General features: G+C 44.5%; 1 protein-coding gene across 1 annotated transcript in view; it reads right to left on the bottom strand.

The window, feature by feature from the left end:
* TECPR1 (tectonin beta-propeller repeat containing 1) overlaps positions 1 to 19,498 on the bottom strand; it is a 428,679-nt gene that overhangs the window by 192,620 nt on the left and 216,561 nt on the right. Inside the window, exons 17-18 of the mRNA XM_085629008.1 lie at positions 9,541 to 9,637; positions 7,591 to 7,670 (exon numbers count right to left, since the gene is read on the bottom strand). Of these exons, the coding sequence (XP_085485134.1) occupies positions 7,591 to 7,670; positions 9,541 to 9,637 (177 nt within the window). The remainder of the gene's footprint in view (positions 1 to 7,590; positions 7,671 to 9,540; positions 9,638 to 19,498) is intronic.

Here is a 19,498-nt window from a genome sequence, read left to right as displayed (position 1 = left end):
GTTTTTCTGTTTCCCACTTTTAGAAAGTGGACATTTTCTGGATTAACCATCCTGTGTGCCTCTTGTGAATTCACTGTCTGGTTTTAGACTGACAGGGGCTGTTTGAGCATTCACTCTAGACACTCACACAAAGGGAGATGAGATGTGACCTGCATATGCTAATGGGCCATCCTGGGCTAGAGTGGTGGGAGGAGTCGTCACTGACACCTGAATAGTCTGTTGCTGCTCTGCACAATGCTGTCTCCACATCATGTACTGAAGCTGGACCAAGGAGGACATAACTGGTTTTAACTGAGCAAGAGTGACTTTTCTGCCTAAGACTTCAAAGAGAAAAGTAGTATAAATATTGAGGCCCTGACCCCAGAACTTTAGAACTCATTTGGACTAAGAAACCTGCCAAGAAGAAGAGCTGCCTGGAGGAGTACTGCCCCTTTACTGTGTGTTGCTTTGTTGGGGTGGCCTGCAGTTGCTGCTTCTGTCTTGGGCAGTGAAAGGACTGGACTGAACGTTCTTCAGCTTATTTCCTGAGGTTCTCCAAGGGCTTGAAGTAGAGCTTGCCTCCTATTAGAAGTCTCAGGAACATCAAAGACTTCATCTTCATCTGCCAACAGCACTGGGAACTGTGTGTTTTGTGCTGCAACAGATGAAAAACAACCCCAATGCCATCAATGACACCGCTGCCTGCTCCGTGACGTGAAGGCACCGCCCCGCTTCACACCACAACCCAGTCTCACTGACGACCCGACGTCACTGAGCCGCTGCTTGCACCTTAACTTGAGGGCTCTGCACTTCACAACGCCTCGCTTCAGAACGCCGCCCTGGTATGCCCAAAGATGTCGTTCCATGACAACATTGACGCTGCTGCCTGCACAGTGGCCTGGGGACACCGCTTGTAAGTTACACAACGCACTGGCCCGTCCCACTGCGCAGCCTTGGCCAATCCATGCCAGCGCCTTAGACTCCAGATCATCTACCAATGACATCGCTTCAGCAACTACGACGCCGCTGCTTGCATCGTTTCCTGTTCGCACCGCAGCCCTGGTCTCACTGACACCACTGGACGGCGTCACCGTGCTACTACCTGCACCGCGACCGGAGGGCACCGCACTCTGCACTGCTTCACTTCGCACCGCAGCCTTGACGCCTGCCGGCGCTCCTGACCTAAATCTCACGGAGTTCGACCTGCAACACATGTGACTTCAAGGGCCCAACAACCCTTGCACCGACCTCCAGAACCAACGCCAACACCTCTTCGGAGCTCATTGCAAGGTCCACGGCGCACTACATTTCCAAGGTACTGTTTGCTGGTCTTCCCGACACCATAGCTGGCCCACGACGCCGCGGTCGGCCTGAACTGTTGGATTTGTTTGTTCACAACGCCGTGATAGCCCTGGATGGAACTATCAACGTCAAGGAACTGTCTTTTATGTTTATTCTTGCAAAATTCATATCTTTATGACTGTATGTTGGATATTTATTACTGTGGTCTTGTTTTACAAAGATAAATATTGGCTATTTTTCAAAAACTAGTGTGGTGTCCTTTTGTAGTGTTTTCACTATATTACTGCGTGTGTTATGTGCAAATGCTTTACACATTGCCTCTGAGATAAGCCTGACTGCTCTTGCCAAGCTACCAAGGGGGTAAGCAGAGATTATTTTAGAAGTGTAATCCCCTTACCCTGAGGAAGGGTCCCTATTTGGACAGGGTACAAACCTGCCAGCCAGAGACCCCCATTTCTAACAGTGACCTACAGAGGGTTGATCCAGCATTGCAATAAAAATAAAGGTCCTTTGTGGGCATGTCACGTAGGTTTTATGATGACATTTATTAGGAGATAATAGTCCCTGCTACAGATGTCAAGTAAATGCCAAATCAATGCCCTACCAGGAGCAGCCTGATCCCTCAGGTATAGATAAACATTCTGTGACATCACACACAGACGCTGAGCAGCAGGTGTCATGGCAACTAGAGAGAGTGCATTATGTTGAATACAGAATATAACATCCAGCAACCACAAAAAGCATAAAAGAGCTGATAAGCAGCCCTCAAAATTACCCAGAGCAAGTCCTTGCTGGTCTAGGGTCAGAACAAACAACAAAACTTCAGACAACTGCGCTGGTAATGAGTCAATTTGTCAGGTGTCGCAATAATCCACAAATTTGTCCCAATGACCGGCTTACACGGATTTCATGGAAGGACTCCTTGACCTCAAGCTGACATCATTGACCTCAGGGGGAAGATCGTAGGAGGACAACTGCAGTCGCTGAATCTTCAAGCATGGACTTACAAATTGTGCAGACCTGAGTGCAGTCCCCTACCATGTTGCTGCGACAGAAGATCCTCCCGAAGCGGCAGCTTGATGAGAGGACAGCTGTACATGCCCAGAAGTTCCAGGCACCTCACTCCTGTGGCCCAATCCAGTGCCAATAAGATGATTTGGGGCCAGTTGTTCCTGATCTTCTTCAGAACACGAGGCAGGAGAGGCAGTGGCAGGAAGGCACACAGGAGTCCTGAGCCCCACTTTAGACAGTAGGCATCTCAGAAAGAGCTGCTTTGGAAACACCAACGCACAAAAGTGCATTCTCCCCACCTCTGGGTACAACTGCAGCTGAATACACCCGCTCTGGCACTTAGTCATCCACCAGTTGGTTTACCACCAGAGAAATTCCTTGGCAGTCAAGCCACTTACTGAGGCTCAGAGACTCCTTACAAAGGCCAAACACCACAACACGTCTTTCTTGTTGAAGTACGACATGGCAGTGGCGTTATACGTGGACACCTGCACAAGCCTATCTCTGATGGTTTGCAGGAAGGCCCTCAATGCCAGGGGAATCATCCTCATCTCCAACAAACTGATGAGGAGTTGAGTCTCCACAGGAGACGAGAGAGGCCTCTGATCTCCACCGCTCCCAGGTGTATTTCTCAATTCAGTAGTGATTCATTTGTAATCACTGTCAGCTCTGCGTGGGTTAAGAAGAGGGATCTGCCGCTGACCCAATAGTTGTAGAGTAGTCACCAGTGCAGATACTTTACAGTCTCCTCTGGCATATGAATACAATTGGACAGATTCTGCTGATGCTGTGCCTACTGGGATTTAATGTCCCACTGCAGGGCCTGCATTTACCACCTGGTATATATGGCCAGCAGGATGCAGGAGGCAAACTCAGGAGCCTCAGAGTCATCTCCACTGATATCCAGGACAGAGGCTGAAAAGTTCAACGGCGGCTCCTCTGCAATGGCAGAGTAGCGTCACCACAATGGCTCAGAGCCAGCAGCTGAAAAATAAAACAATATTTTATTATCGTTTTATTTTTCACCTGCTGGCGGAGCCAGCGTGTGTTTGGATGGGTGGGGCTGGGCCACGGGAGGGAGGAGTGGAGTGCTCTTCTAAGGGCACATGTCTGTTTGATCGGCCATCTTAGGCCGGTCAAACAGACATGCACAGTTAGGTTTCTCCAAATCAGCTGTATAGCACAGCCGGGTTGGAGAAACAGCACAGACTCCCTGTGCCTGAGTGGATAATCAAAGTAGCCGGCTAAGGCCAATCCCTGTGCTGCTCTCATAGTATGGGAGCAGCAAGGGAATTGCACAAGGAGTCTTTGAAGCTGTTCCAGTGTCTGCTGGGACAAGGAAGAAGAAGAACACCAAGGCGCAACGTGGGAGGCGGCAGACAGCTCCAGGTAAGTCTTTTTCTTTAAATTATTAATCCTCCTCAACCCCCCTGCGTCATTTCTCCTGCCCCTCAACTTCTTGGTGGTGTCGGCCGCCACTGGAAATGTTGGGATTTAGACAGTTAGCATTGTATATATGTTACCCCTCTGAATAGCCTCTGAAATTTCTATACTGCTGATGTAATTGCTTGGCTGGAGACAGTAGTCCCAAAGATCATGCCGAACCACGACTGTCCTTACATCGTTCTAGATACGATAGCAGTTTCTTCCCAAACAACGTGGACCCATTAAAGGGCATATACATTAGGAACGCTTGCACGTCTCCTATAAATCTTTTTGCTCTCATCTAGATGAGCATCCTATGTTCAACACTGTGCAAATAGATCTACCTATGCAGTTAGTAGTGTCCAAGCTGGTATACAGTACACACTTGGCTGTGTCCTGGCTATCTTGTATTGTTTTGGAAAACAAGGTCCTGTGGTTTAACGGGAAGGCCATGTCCCATAAAGTATGGGTGTACCCAGTGCTTTATGGTTACATATGGTTGCAAGTGGGGCCCACCAGCACACATTTTTGGGGGCTGGGCTATTATTTTTCCTCATCAGAGAGTGACACAGAAGAAGAGAGAGAAAACACACAGGAAGAAGGAAAGAAGAAGGGAGAGAAAGATGGAAAAAATGTGATAATGACAGAAAGCAACAACCTGCAAGAGGAATTTAAATGGGCAGGCAGTGTTTGGTGTTGGATTAAATAAGCATGATGCGGAATCAAGACTTCTAGCTTTAGTTTTCAGCACCTCGACCTTCCATTGAGCCTGAGTGAGCTTCTGAGCAAAACTTTAGTCACCGACACTTATTGTTTTACAAATTTAGCACTGGGCGTACCTACCAAAAAAGAATTGTGCATTGAGAAATATGAGGGCTAAGCTGGCAGAGGAGAACATTTTCCTACAGAAAGCATCAGTATCTTTTGACTCTCTATCGCTAGGGTTCGTCGGAAAATAATTCAGATTTGCCTTACTTGCTGATGCCTGAACTGAAATCTGGGTTAGTGGGGGGTAGGTAGTCTATGTCATCTAGTCACCCCTCGGCAAAACTTAGGACCAGAACATGCCTCAGATTATGTAGCCTTCAAGGTGTTTGCAGGGCTTTACTTCCTTTTTTAAATTGCCAGAGTGGTTCAGATGAAGCTGGTTCTGCTAGGAGAATTTCCGGTGGCAAATTGCCTTTGTTGCAATAGTGAGCAATTTCAAGTCTAAGACTTAAGCTACCCTTGGCACCACTTCTGCAAAAGAGGCATTTTCTTTCATCGAAGGCCCAGGAGGAGAGTCTAGCTGTGTGTCAGGGGACTGGAATTTTATAAGTCGAAATATAAACTAACAGCAGTGTAATAGGTGGGAGTAAATTATCCACCTACTCGTCATCATTAGTATCAATAGGAACATTAGGTCAGTTCTGAGCTGTACCAGTATCAGATACAAACCGTCTCAAACCTCTAGTAGTTATGGCATTGCAGGAGAGGCCTCGGAGTGATGGCTCACTGTATTAGAACTGGTTGCATCTTTGCGATTTTGTGGCATGACATAGGCCTGGAGTGGGTCAATCTTGGTTCAGGACCAGCATCGGAATTGAATTTCGCGCCCACGCTGAAACTGATAGAACAGATTTGGACAGTTGTGCACGTGTGGAAGTTGGAACAATACTGGTATGGGTCAAGTAACTGGTCCGAGGATCAGTTGGACGCTGACCAGGAAGAAGTCTGACCATGAGCACTTATGGCTCTGAGGTGCGCATGCACCAGAGGAGGCAAGAGGTGCATAAAAAAATTGCTGAACAGCTTTTTTGAATGCCACTATTTGATGCAGAGTCAACGAAATTCACGCAAGGACCAATTATCTGGATCGGATTAGATTCAGGTGCCAGCGGGCTAAGATCTTTAGCTTGATGCCCTAACGAATTCTCGTATGACTTTGAATGACAGGATGGGGCCACGTCCTACTTGTCTTTCTTGCACTTTCAGTGTCTCTACAACTCTACAACTTGAACTTACCGTAAAACTTTAACCTGGAGCTAGACCTTACGCCGGAACAGCCTCGAGAATGGGACACAAGTGGCCCTGTAACTTGAAGCAGGACTTGTGTTTTGACTACAACATCTTCTTATGTTCAGCGATATAGAGCTTCACCCCTCATTTCCAGAATCACGTTTGCGTGTATAATGCTGCCAGAGCCAAAAACCACAACAAGCATGTGTGTGTGGGCTTCCAGCAACCTCAGCACAGTTTGAATCCTGTTGATATTGGTGGGAACATTTTCCCTTGCACACTATAGTAGTAGGAACTTGAAATCTTTAGAAGACTGACAAAGTTGGAAGCCTCGCTCCGGATCTGCATTAAAAAGCATGGAAAGAAAGGAACTGATGTAAGTGCACAGGGTTCATGATTATTTGTAGCTCACCACTGTCAAATTGAGGGAGGTATGGAGTTACCGAAGACCTACACGGCACCATCTACCACACTGGAGCATTGCTAGAGAAAATTTCCAGATCTAGTCCGGTGCCTGGGAGCATTCTAAACTTGAGGATTCATCGGAAACATGCATATAATAGATATGAAGAAAGCATTTCATGGATGTAGAGTGAGATCTTAGAGCAAGTATCCATTACCCATTAAACTGTTTAGTGATGCTGCTACTATAACTTTCCAAGATGTACTCTGTTCTAACTTGTGGAAGATACTGCCATCAAGTGAAGTGCATTATTAGTCTGTAGGCAGGGATAATGAATGCCTCGGGATCCTCACAGTTTTATGATAAGAACTGATCTGATATTTTGTAGTTATGGCAATGGCCCATTCGATCCCCTTCAGATGACAAATGCGTCTTTGATAGAATGAGATCCTTTTTTCCCAACCAAATGTCATTGCTTTCAGTGGAACTCAACTCCTGGCAATGGACCAACACTGGGTGCATTTCCTAATGTATGTCCTGCCATCAACAGCACAATAACATAATCATATAGGATCATCACTAGTTCGGTTTACTGGATGTCTTGTCTATTATTATAGAGAGAGTGAACAGCTATAAATTATCTAGTGGCGCAGTATTTTATGTGAATACCGCCTCTTATCCTAAAGAATCTTGTAAATGTGGCAGTACTAGAAAGGTAGTGGCTTAAGTTACAGAGCAGAGCTCCTAGAGGAGGACAGTTCTGATCCACATTCCTCTTCCCGATTGCCTTGTGAATACATATGCCCAAACGGATTCTGTTTAAGATCTATGATGCTTGTCTGTGGCAGATGGGAGGGCAAGTAGTAGCCACTTCCATTTCAAAAACATATAATAAGCCATGTCAGTTGATGGCGCTCGATCTGACCACTCCTGGATAAGACAACTTCACATTAACCAAAGGTTGTAATCTTTCTCCAAGTGTTTGTGTGTTCCTTTTCTTTGTTTATCCATTTTTCATTTCTGATCCCTTTTATAATGAGTAGACTTTGTATAATTTCTCAAACACGTCCGCCAGGTGGGTACCACTTAGCCTCTCGTACATGTAGTCTGTATGCAGTCACACTTGTAACTTACTATTATAATAGTAGACAATGTGGAGTTAAGCAACAGAGTGTTTTTGGACTTTGGTCCACAGAACATAGAAAACAGGATACATGGGGGAAAAGTCTAAGAACACTGACGTATGGGCATATGCCTGTTGCCATACTGAAAGTACCTTGAACATTTTCATGCATATCATCATACTGTAATGTTAGAAGGAACAGGAGGTCTTTGCTAACAGTCATAGTGTAAGTATGTAAGCTTGATTTGAAACTTCACATCCATTATCTTAACCACTGGGCCATATTATAAAGTTACCATTCCTTTACAAAGTGGATGCAATAATATTTATTTGTAAAGTTATTGCTTACGCTGGAAAGTCTGCTGCATACTGCCATCCTTCACGATCAGTTCCACCCGAAATGTTAAAATCAATATGCCAGTCTGAGACCTAAAACCAAAACATAGTGTATTATCAAAACACATTTTCCAAACTAGAGAATTTCAAGTATTAAAAGCCAACAATTACTTAGTAACTGGAGCCTGAATCCTTCCTGCCCATTTCCAGCCCCTCATCCCATGCTGCTTGCCATGGCTGAATATCCACACCACCTTCTGGAATCCCTGCAACTCTTAAGAGGACACACACAAGGATTTTCTCTCTTGCAAGTACTTTTCAATATCTACCAACACTTCCTCGGACTGATCACAGACAACCACAACTTGCTTTATCACACCAATGCTCTTGACACCCAAATTTACTAACACATCTGGAAAAAACCCAATATCAATACCTTGAACTTTGTGTGGTTTCCATTGATTCCTGAATGGCAAGTGTTTCCAGAAACTCAACAGATAAAACAAGTGTTTCTCAATACTAATTGCACCACTGACCTAAGGGTAGTGTGTTGAGTTTATAAATGTGATCAGTAAGGCTGTCTTTTCAACTAATTCAGGGTCTGTCAATTAACTGCAGGACCAAGGAAAAGTTCACAAGTTATCCTTCATCAAATCAACTACGCTGTCACCTATAAACAACTGGCATAGCTTGCGTCCTGCTCTTGGCAATTTCTCCACCTTCACTCCAAATACTCTTACAACTATTTTGGTAATTGACTAGAAAACAACACGTCCATTAGCTCTCTCACGAGGAGAAGTCCACCCAATTTGAACCACAATATTAACAGCTAGAGTTTACAGGTCTGACAACCCCTAATCACATATAGGTCCAATAGTTGTAATACCTGCAATCTATTTATTCACAAAAGAAAGACTCACCATATAATTTAGGTAAGGAAGTTTCTTTTTTGGGATAAGTATATATTTCATTTATTGATGGTGAAATTTGAAAACCCGTCAATTTTGGAGATTGGCCACTTATTTGAATACACCATTGCAACATTGTTGTAATTTACAACATGTCATTTCCAATTTTCAACTTTATATTTAAGTAACATGACCTCCTTGTTTAAAGTCTTCATAAACACATTTTTTTAACAAAAGTATTCTCAGAAGATAAACCACACAAGGATTAGTAAGAGCTCTACAAATAACTCTATTTTAAGAAAAGCTAAAGCTAACTTGCTTGATATCAGGACATCTCTGATAACACATGGGTGGTAGAATGTACAAAGCATAATTTTAGGATCAAATGGGATCGATAAACAGAACCATTTACTTGGTGTCACCAGAGTTACTAACTTACTAACTACTAACTAACTAACCACTGTGAGGGTGGTTTCTGCCAATGTATTTTTCTGTTTGTCGCAGGGCTGAATCAGTTGGACGCAACATTGCACCAAAAAGTATTCTTTTTGTATTTTCAAAAAGTAAATCCCAAAATGGGAGTCATCTCCCATGGCGGGAGGGACATTATTTGGTTTTTGTTGTCCCTCGCCCCCAGTGTTTGCCTGGCGGTGACAGACAGTAAACAAAATGGCTACATGTCTGCCCATCCTGATTGGGTGGGCGGACATGTAGTCATTTATCTGACTGCCCTTATTTCATTGGGCCGTCTGAGAGATTTGGCTATGGCGGTGATCGAGTATTTACCAAACTGAAGGTACTTGCACATTTAAATTGGGAAGGTGGACTTTCATGGAGGTGGAGTACATACCGTCAACATTTAGGTCGGACCCTAAATCATAATTGCAATTATTCTGCCATTTTATTATATAAAGAGTGAAGTATTTGTGCCTCGATTGCTGAAAATTAAACTCTTTAAATCAGTTTATGCCTGCTCTGGCTGTCCGGTTTCTTTTTTGCTTAATATTTTGGTTTGCTCAATCATTTTGACATTTTTAAATGCAAAAGTTACTTACCCATGACCACTGTGGCGATGGCGGTTTTGTATTCACTTTTGTGCACTCCTGCAAGCCAGATACATCACTCCACATGTATCTGTCAGTTGGAAGACCTCTGTAGCACACAGAAGGAATGAAACAAAAAACAATATCTCAACAAATAGCTCCTAGATGTCTATTTTGGTTTCCTTTCTAATGTCTATGGTCTCCCACCATTAAACAAACAAGTTCTGGTTTTACATTTCAATGGCATCTAAAGGACAACTGCTCTGCAGAGCTAAATGCAAGACATTTACATATTAACAATGTAATTTTTATAACATTTTCAGTCAAATATGTAGAAAAATCAGTAGAAAAATAGTGGTTTTCACTTGGCAAATTGATAAACTTTATCCTCCACCCCATTTGGTAAATATTAATGTATTACAATACTTTGTTTTGCACCACTAACTTGTAGAAGTTATTTGAGTATTTCAGTTTGTGGGCTTAAAGAACGATATACCTTTGTTACCTTCCTGTTGGATGCAAAGCATGCCATGGACATGTGAAATTATTGACATGAACATTGCATGTACAGAGGCTGTAATGGAAATATGAAAAAGAGGGTCATTTGTTGACATGCAAATCAAAAATGGACAGGCATGCACAGAAGCCTGAAGAGCTTCAACAGCAATCAGTGCTTGAGGACTGTGCCATTCAGGGGCATATTTATCAATAGTGCAGCAGGTGCAGTGCCCAGGGTACCCCAATGATGACAGTTTTTTGCTATCGATCCAAAGGACGGCAAGAATTGACCCTCTAACACTCTTGCTGCACCACTGGAGTAATTTTCTCTATGTTCCAGTTGAAACAAAGGTTAAACAATTCAGTAAAGCCGCAAGGGCCGCCCAACACCAAACTCAGATAATTTGGAATATCCCCTTTATCTAAAATGAAGACTAACCACCACTACTTTCTAAGTTCATATTCTTTGGAAAGTGATCTCTCACCAGACGAAAGGTTCATAAAGCAGATAAGATCTCAACCAGGAGAAACACAACTGGAGGTAGAATGCTCATAGTGGATTTGAAAAGCATGATATGATAAACACCACAGACACTATAGGGCTGGACTTAAGGGTAAAATGTGGCAAAATTATCATCTTTCTGGACCTGAGCCAGGCCTCCCAGCCCAGCAAAGCAGACTGTAGCTGCAATCTATTAAAAACTAAACCAACACTTTGGAAATGAAAGCTTCAATGTCACATGCTGTGAGACTAAGAGTTGTCTTTAAAGGAAGGAACCACATCCTCTCTCAGATGGAAGCAGTCTGTGAATTTAAATAATTACGGAGCAGGACATGTCATGGGGTCCCTGCCACCATAGATCTGTCACAAGTGAGTTGATATGTCTTATGGTATATACAGAGGCCTAGTCTCATATGGGACTGGGTGGTGGCGATGTGTGGGAGAGAGACCATCTACAGAATTAAGAGCAGTATTATACCATACAATATTTTGTTTCTGAACTTTGTCATGGCTCTCCTTTTCACACTGTTCCACTCTGATCACATCAAATAGCTCTTTATCACCACTCCAGAACAGACGACTAAAGAAAAACCCTAAAGAACCTACATACATTTTTAACCACTTAACTGCTGGCATACCCCTCCCCCCCTTCACTAAACCCTTTTCTTTTATATTTGGGGTAGTTTGCGCTTAGGGCTCCATAACTTTTTTCCACATGAGGTATCCACGTCAAATTTGTATCTTTTTTTCCAACGTCCTTGGGATTCTAAAAATACCGAGGGTTTGTGGATTGCCCTGGAGGGGACAGAGAAAATAGGCAAAATATAGCTAAACTTTGAGTTTTGGGTGAAAATAGGAAAAACGTGACCTGGATAAAAATGGTTCTTTTTTTGTCCTAAAAATGGCATCAATTGACGGTTTGCTGTGTTAAAGTCACCAACTTCCCAGATTTCAGGAACAAGCAGAGGTGAATAAAAACACATCTGTAGCCACAGTTTATGGCATTTTACAATGACATAGGCCATTTTACCTATTGTTTGTGTGCTCAACCCACTTCTAGTTTGTGGTGGAAACCAGTGTGAAACCCATGGGTGATCCAGAAAATCTATACATTTCTGAAAAGTAGACAAAATTCTGTATTCAGCAAGGAGGAATATGTGTAGATCCCTCACGTTTTATCAAAAAACCTAACTGTTGAAATAAAGAAATACTGAAAATGAGTGGGAAAAAATGGAAATTTGTCACAAAGTTTTCATCTGTAACTATTTGTCACAATGGCCAATTTACAAAAGCAATATGCCATTACGTCGGCTAGACCCTTCCGGTGCCAAGGATATATAGGGTTGGTAGGTTCTCCAAGTTCCCAAGGTATCCAGAGTTAATAACTGAGCTGCACTGAACTATGGTTTTTCATTGTGTACCATGTTTATACCAACTCGTAGGGTGAAAAATGGGCATCAAGGAACACTATGTATTTCTGAAACTGGCACAAGATATGGAGTTGAGGTGCAGTGATTATTTGTACATCTCTGAATTTGTAGGTACTCATACTAGCAGATGATTTAGAGGATATTTTTCAAAATGTCTTCTTTCTTGTACACTGCCCTACATTTGGAAGGCACAATTGCATCCAATAGGTAATAACAAATACTCTACTACTCTATGCTCCCATATGTTTGCCGATAAAGATGGTACCTTGTTTGTTTGGTCGACCTGCGACAGAAATGAGCCCAAAGACAACATGGACACATCACATTTCTCCACTGAAAACTGACCCTTTTTTTGCAAAGTAGGTAACTGTGGATTTTGGGCCACAGCTCAGCCGGGACCTAGGGAAACCTAGCTAACTTGCACATTTTTTAAAACTAGACACCTGGGGGAATCCAGGGTGGGGTGACTTGCATGGTTCTCACCAGTTGTTTTTTTACCAAGAATCCATTGCAAACTTCAAACTTTGACATTCTGTGATGGAAAGTTCTGGAATCTGTGGGGAGCCACAAACTTCCTTCCACCCAGCATTCCCTCAAGTCTCCCAATATAAATGATACCTCACTTGTGTGGTAGGCCTAGTACCCATGACAGGAAACAGTCCTAAACGCAACATGGATACATCAAATCTTTCGACTCAAAACTGACCCTTTCTTTGAAAAATGGGTAGCTATGGATTTTGGGCCCTAGCTCAGTCGGCTCTTAGGAAAACCTAGCAAACATGCAATTTTTAGAAAACTACACACGTGGGGGAATCGAGGGTGAGGTGAACTGCATGCCTTTCACCAGGATTTATTTACCCAGAATCCCTTGCATGCCTCAAACCTTTACTAAAAACACATTTTTCTCACATTTCTGTGATGGAAAGATCTGGAATCTGCGGGGAGGCACACACTTCCTTCCACCCAGCATTCCCTCAAGTCTCCTGACAAAATTGCACCTCACTTGTGTGGTTAGACCTAGTTCCAGTGACAGGAAACACCCAAAAAGCAACAAGGCTTCATTAGATATTTCCACTCAAAACTGACCCTTTCTTTACAAAGAGGGTAGATGGGATTTAGGGCCCTAGCTCAGCTGGCACTTAGGGAAATCTAGTAAACTTGCACATTTGTGAAAACTAGACACCTGGGGTGATCCAGAGTGGGGTGACTTATGAGGTTCTCACCAGGTTGTTGTACCCAGAATCCCTTGCAAACCTCAAACTTTAACTAAAATACATATTTTCCTCACATTTCTGTGATGTAAAGTTCTGCAATCTGTGGGGAGCCACAAATTTCCCTTCACTCTCCCAAGTCTCTGGAAAAAACTGGTACCTCAATTGTGTGGGTAAGCCTAGTGGCTGCAACAGGAAACAGCCAAAAACGTAACATGTATACATCACTTTAAACTGACCCTTTCTTTGCAAAGTGGGTAGCTGTGGATCATGGGTCCTAGCTTAGCCTGCACCTAGCGAAGCCTGGCAAACTTGCACATTTTTGAAGACTAGACACTTGAAGGAATTGAAGGTGGGGAGACTTGTGTGGCTCTCGCCAGATTTTTTTCCCAGAATCCTGGGCAAACCTCAAACTTTGGTACAAAATACACATTTTGCTTACATTTTTGTGACGGAAAGTTCTGGAATCTACGGAAAGCCACATATTTCCTGCCACTTTGAGTTCCCACTTGTCCACCGATAAAAATGGTACTTTACTTGTGTAGGTGGGTTACACGACTAGGACACAAAAATGCCCTACAGCGATACACTGAGAGACAAGCAATCAGGGTAGCTGCGGTATTCGGGGCTGTGCTGTGGTGCAACCCATGCAAATCTAAGAAACACAGACATTTGTTAAAACCAGGCAACCAGGAGATTCAAGGGTGGTGTGTCTTTGGTGGATCCCTTGAGGTTTTCTTACCGAAATGCCCTGCAAACCTCAAATTTTGCCTGAAATCACACATTTGCCTTACATTTCTATGATGGAAGTTTCCAGAATCTGAAGGAATCCACAAAAATCCAATGGGAGCCTTTGGAAGGGGACTCCCTCTGACCTCGGTTTGATCCGTTCCTGTTGCGGGCACTAGTCTCAGCTGTGCAAGTAGCGCACTTTTTTATCAGCACAAGTGGGATAACACCTGGCGGTAGGATTTTTGTGGATTCCCTGGTGTTTATTGGGCCTACTGGAGAGGCTGATAGGCTGTAACCCTAGTTTTTTAGGGGGTGGGGGCATGGCCTTACCCATATTGGGCAGCCCGACACCTATATTTATATTAAAAACAGACCCTAATGTCTGGTGGGCTTTCTGCCCCCGGGTGGTGGGGGCAGTTACCCCATCCTTTCCTCGGGGAGCGGGGTGGGCAGAAAGACTATCTCTCATCTTCTTATACATATATATACATACATATATATTACCTACTGGCGGTCGCCAGTAGGTAGTTATAGTTAGGACCTAGTTTCCATAGGAAAAGCGTTTTTTGTTTTCCCAATAACTTTGGCGCCGGTTGCCGAATCTTCTCAAAATTTTCAAAACTACTGATCAGCTCCGGTCAGCTCCTGTCTTGAAAGTTTCGGGGTGATTCGTCAAGCGGGTCTGAGATAAAAGAGGGATACCAAAACGTTTTCCCCATGTTATTTTCCATAGGAAACTTTAGACAAAGCTACAGCCTGAACTGCTGAACGAAATTACAAAATTTGGCAAAAAGGTAGCCCTTGGTTCAGAATGAGCCCTTTTTAGGTCTCGGCTAGCGAAGGCTGCGCTTGCGCAGTCTCGCTGGAGAGATTTTATGTTTTCCAGTGGTGGGGCTTGAACCCGCCCCTCTTCTCCATTGGCTGGCCTATTAAATGCTGGTTAGTCATTGGAGAAGAGCTTTGTCTGTCAATTCAAGCCCCGTCTTTTTCAGATTCGGGGGTGTGTTTTTTCGCTTCTTTCTCTTTTTTAAGCCCCGTCCCTTTTACACTGGTGGGCGTGTTTTTTTTTTTACAGGGACGTTCTCGTGTTTATTAGGTCTCGGCTACCGAAGGCTGCGCTTGTTGATCCTTCGGGTCGAGTTTGCGCTATATAAATCTGCACAAAAAAAATAGGTGGCTTTGGAGAACGCTAATCGTGTCCTTTTGTGGGCGGGGAGTGCTTTGGTTCTGTTCTCATGGCGGCTCCCTCGGTCACAGGACGGGCGCACAGTTGATCGAGCCGAAGCCCACTGTGGACTTTGTTCCGGTTTCTGGTCGCGGTATTGTGCGTGTCCGCCCAGGATCCTGCATCTACTAAGGGTAAGACGAGGCTTAAACGCGCACTGGGGGTTAGATGGGTTCTGAATCCACCTCCTAAGTAGCTACTTTTAGCTAAACTCATCCACTGTGCACCGACCTGCACGCATCGGCTTTCCACAGACCGGGAAGTCGACACACATCTCGTCCACGTAGCAGTTGCCCAGCAACCCGCGAAAATGGGAAGGGTCCCTGCTCCTCTGATTCGCAGCTTACGATTCCTTATTGCGGTAAACCTCCGCCCTTGTAAGCGTCCTGTCCAGCTAAACCTTGCGCGTGATCATCAGCCGTCTGTGAACCTGGAAGCTTCTAGATTTCAGTGGAACGCTGAAAATGGCGGTTTAGAATCTTCATCCGAGGTGAGTCGTTCTGAGAGCAGCAGCTGCTGACGCGTCACTTTTTTGTGCAGTTTCTATATAGCGCTAACTTGACCGGAAGGTTTCCGACTTAACAGTATCCGAGCTCTTTACACGAGCACCAGTTACTTTACTCATGATCACAAGATAAGGTGATTTGCTTAGAAAAACAGGATGTCCAGCCGACGTGAGACTCGAACCTGGTTTCCCAGTTCCAAAGTCGGCTGCTGTATTGGTAACGCCACATCCTTTCCAGAGTCTTTATTCAGAAAGTGTGTTATCAGAGTGTTCGTCTTCCACAAACGTATAGTTGTGCGGCTTACACATTGGTTTCTTCGTAGCCTTGGTTGGATGCCAGTTGCCCCGGGGTTGGTTGGGCCCTCGTGTAACGTGTTCGTAACACACCAAGGTTAACAGGTCGCTCTGTCACTAAGGATGCTTTGCTTCAAACTGGGCTTTCATTAACAGCTCAATGCATGTTGGCGGTTGAGCCAACGAAACGTACATTCCAGGTACTGATACAATAGAGAAGGCAGACATCGGAGGAGCATTGTGTTCTTCGTGATCCAGAGTCACCAGGTGCCCTTAAAACTCAAACTATCATCGCGGGGACTGTTGCTAGACCATCGACTTTCAGGTGACAACCCACTGTATTCTGAGTTTTGTAGTCGTTTTTAGGTCTTGCCTACGCAGCGCGCAATCGCTGCTGTTGGAGTGACCTCTTGGAATCGCTCCAGGCTTTAGTTGAAACTTGTTCACTAAAATACTTCTTACAACTGGAGGTGAAGTTGGTGCCACTTCTGCTTTGGCTCCCAAGATCAATGTGTATGTGTCTAGATCTATGTGTGTGTGTGTGTGGTTCTGTATGTGTGTGTGTGGCTCTGTGTGTGTGGCTGTGTGTGTGTGGCTGTGTGTGTATGTGTATGTGGCTCTGTGTATGTATGTGTGGCTCTGTGTGTGTGGCTTTGTGTGTGTGTGCCTCTGTGTGTGTGTGGGTGGCTCTGTGTGTGTGTGGGAGGCTCTATGTGTGTGTGTGTGTGTGTGCCTCTGTGTGTGTGGCTCTGTGTGGGTGGCTTTTTCGTAGGTGGCTCTGTGTGGGTGGCTCTATTTGTGTGTGGGTTGCTCTATGTGAATAGCTCTGTGTAGGTGGCTCTGTGTGGGTGGCTCTGTGTGTGTGGGTGGCTTTGTGTGTGTGTGGCTCTGTGTGTGGGTGCAAATGCAATAGGTCTCGAATTTGAGAGAGATTAAGCTATTGACATTGTAAATAACAATGCAGTTTCTTTAAATGTTTTAAAAACAAAAACATAAACAAAAATAATGTCATGAGCAATGCCAATAGCTTTAACTTTAACAATACCGAGACCATTGCATTGTAAATGCTTGTTGTTAAATGGTGTAAATCCGTTCAGTAGTTGCTGAGAAATTAGAAAAAGAAAAAATATCGATATCTGGGGCAGCGGTGGGTTCGCAAACCCTCCCGAGCACGAGCTTCACTGTGATTGGCTGCCAACACTCCAAACCAGGAAGTGTTAGCAGCCATCTTGTGACTCGGTAGAACCGAGTCACAAGAAAACAGTTAAACAAAGATGACAAGCATTTACAATGCAATAGGTCTCGCAATTACGCAAGTTTAAGCTATTGGCATTGTAAATGACTCCGCCTTTTATTTATGTTTTAAAAACAAAAATAAAAAGCATTGTTATTTCCATTGTTAATAGCTCAAACTCGCGTAAATGCGAGACCTATTGCATTGCAAATGCTTGTTAAGACGAGCACCTGAAAAGGGCATATCTGATATCCGAGATGCAGGCAACAAACCTCTTCTGTGAGCCCGGAAAATGAGGACACAGCTGAATCCTCGTCAGGGGTACTAAGCGCTATATCATGCAATTAAGATATAGCAGAATAATACTGGAACCCTCGACCGCATGTGTCAGAGGGGGGCCCATCCTGATCTTAAATCTGAAGTCTGACGGCGTCACAGCCCCTGCTGCAGCGCCCAGTGTCTAACAGCACCGCGGCAGCCATGAAGCGCTGTAAATGAATGGACAGAAGAAACACTCTAGCCTTTAAATCCTGTGCAAATAAAATAAGCAATCTGTCAGAGGGCGAGAGAAGGTGCTAAAACATGCCTAGCGCCTTGAAGGAGCGCATTGGCGGCGATGAAGTTTGCTTCTGGTGAGGTAGGCCGCAAATTATTCAAAGTGGATCTGTTATAATCACTGCCCCTAAGTCTACATCGGGTACCTGAATGTAGTCTCCCCGTGCCTCAGAAAATTAATGCGTCCTTGTGCAACGTAACTGGCGCTCATGTAAAGCGCTGCAATACCTTCGGGTCGAGTTCCCGCTACGTAAAACTGCAAAAAAAACGAGTGAAGTATGATGAGGGGTCGTAGGTGTGCGGTGGGATCAGGAAGGCCTTGCTAGGGCAGGGGTACTAAGCGCTATATCATGCAATTAAGATATAGCAGGATAATACTGGAACCCTCGACCGCATGTGTCAGAGGGGTGCCCATCCTGATCTTAAATCTGAAGTCTGACGGCGTCACAGCCCCTGCTGCAGCGCCCAGTGTCTAACAGCACCACGGCAGCCATGAAGCGCTGTAAATGAATGGACAGAAGAAACGCTCTAGCCTTTAAATCCTGTGCAAATAAAATATCCACCAAATGCAACAACCAACTCGATCCAGTAAATTAAATATCTTACTTTTTTTCCTCCGAAATTCGTTTGTTATAAAACTGTTTGCAGTAGTGCCTGTGGGGGCTGGGGGCACAGATCATACTCGCGGACTACGGACTGTCAGAGACCCAGAGCAATGGGGGTCATGGAGAGTAGGAGCGCTATCAGAAGATCAAATAACAAGCTGCTGGGAGAGGGAATGGGAGGAGGACGGGCAGGGTGGACGCAACAAGCAGACTGTCTGGAAGCTGCAGGCAGAGAGCTTTGTGACTGAACCGAGCTCTTGACCTTATAAGTATTTAGTTATGCAGCACAATATCCTTACTGCAACAACATTAACTGTTGCATGGCTAAACACTTATAATGTCTCAAAGGCGAGACCTATTGGCTATGCCAATGCTTGTTCTTTCTCTTGCTCTTATCATAGTCTGTTGCAACCTCAGACCAAATTGGCCCCTGCATCTCAACCACACGCCTCTGAGCTGTGCTATATTGTAGTGAATAAACAAAGCAAGTGAACACCTACTGGGAGAAATTTCCGTAACATTCTGCACTTGAACTAGGGGTGGGCAAACAATTCTGTTCCGCAAGCGGAGGTTTGCCGTTTTTTTCTTGCGCAAAAGAGAGAGAAATTGCATGCTAGACCACCTCCCGGAGAGATTTCTAAACGCGGGCGGTCGCGGCAGGTTGTTACCGCTCGCGTAGAGAAAGCTGCCGCTCGTGTTGAGGAAGCTGTAATTCGTGTAGAAAATCTACTCAAGATTCAGATAGAAGCAGTACCCTCTGATGCTCCGCATGATGCTGTTTATGCTATTTTACAACGCAGGAGAAACTCCTGGTGCTAAAAATCAGCGCAAATAGCACGACGTAGCACACTCCGCTGCTCGCAGAACTCCGCGTAGCGAGGCAGAGTTTTTCGACACTTCGCAGAGCTCTGCATAGTGCGATTCAGCAAACTCCGCCCAGGCCTAACTTGAACCTTGACTGGAGGGTTCAAATCCTGCCTTCTTCCACTGAACCAACAGCTATGTATTTGTGGGCAGCTCACTGTATCTTTCTGTGCCTCAAGTTGGACTAATGTCTGGAATTTCATAAAAAGTAAAACAAAATAAAGAAAACTGTACAACTATGCCTCGTAAAAAACTAACATAACACGAAATTGTCGCAGCACTAGTTAGCGCACTGCACTGACTGCTTCCGAATGT

The sequence above is a fragment of the Triturus cristatus genome, chromosome 10 (genome assembly GCF_964204655.1).
Source record: "Triturus cristatus chromosome 10, aTriCri1.1, whole genome shotgun sequence".
NCBI lineage: Eukaryota > Metazoa > Chordata > Amphibia > Caudata > Salamandridae > Triturus > Triturus cristatus.
The sequence above is the reverse complement of the archived record's forward strand: the minus strand, read 5'-3'. Positions and strand labels throughout refer to the sequence as shown.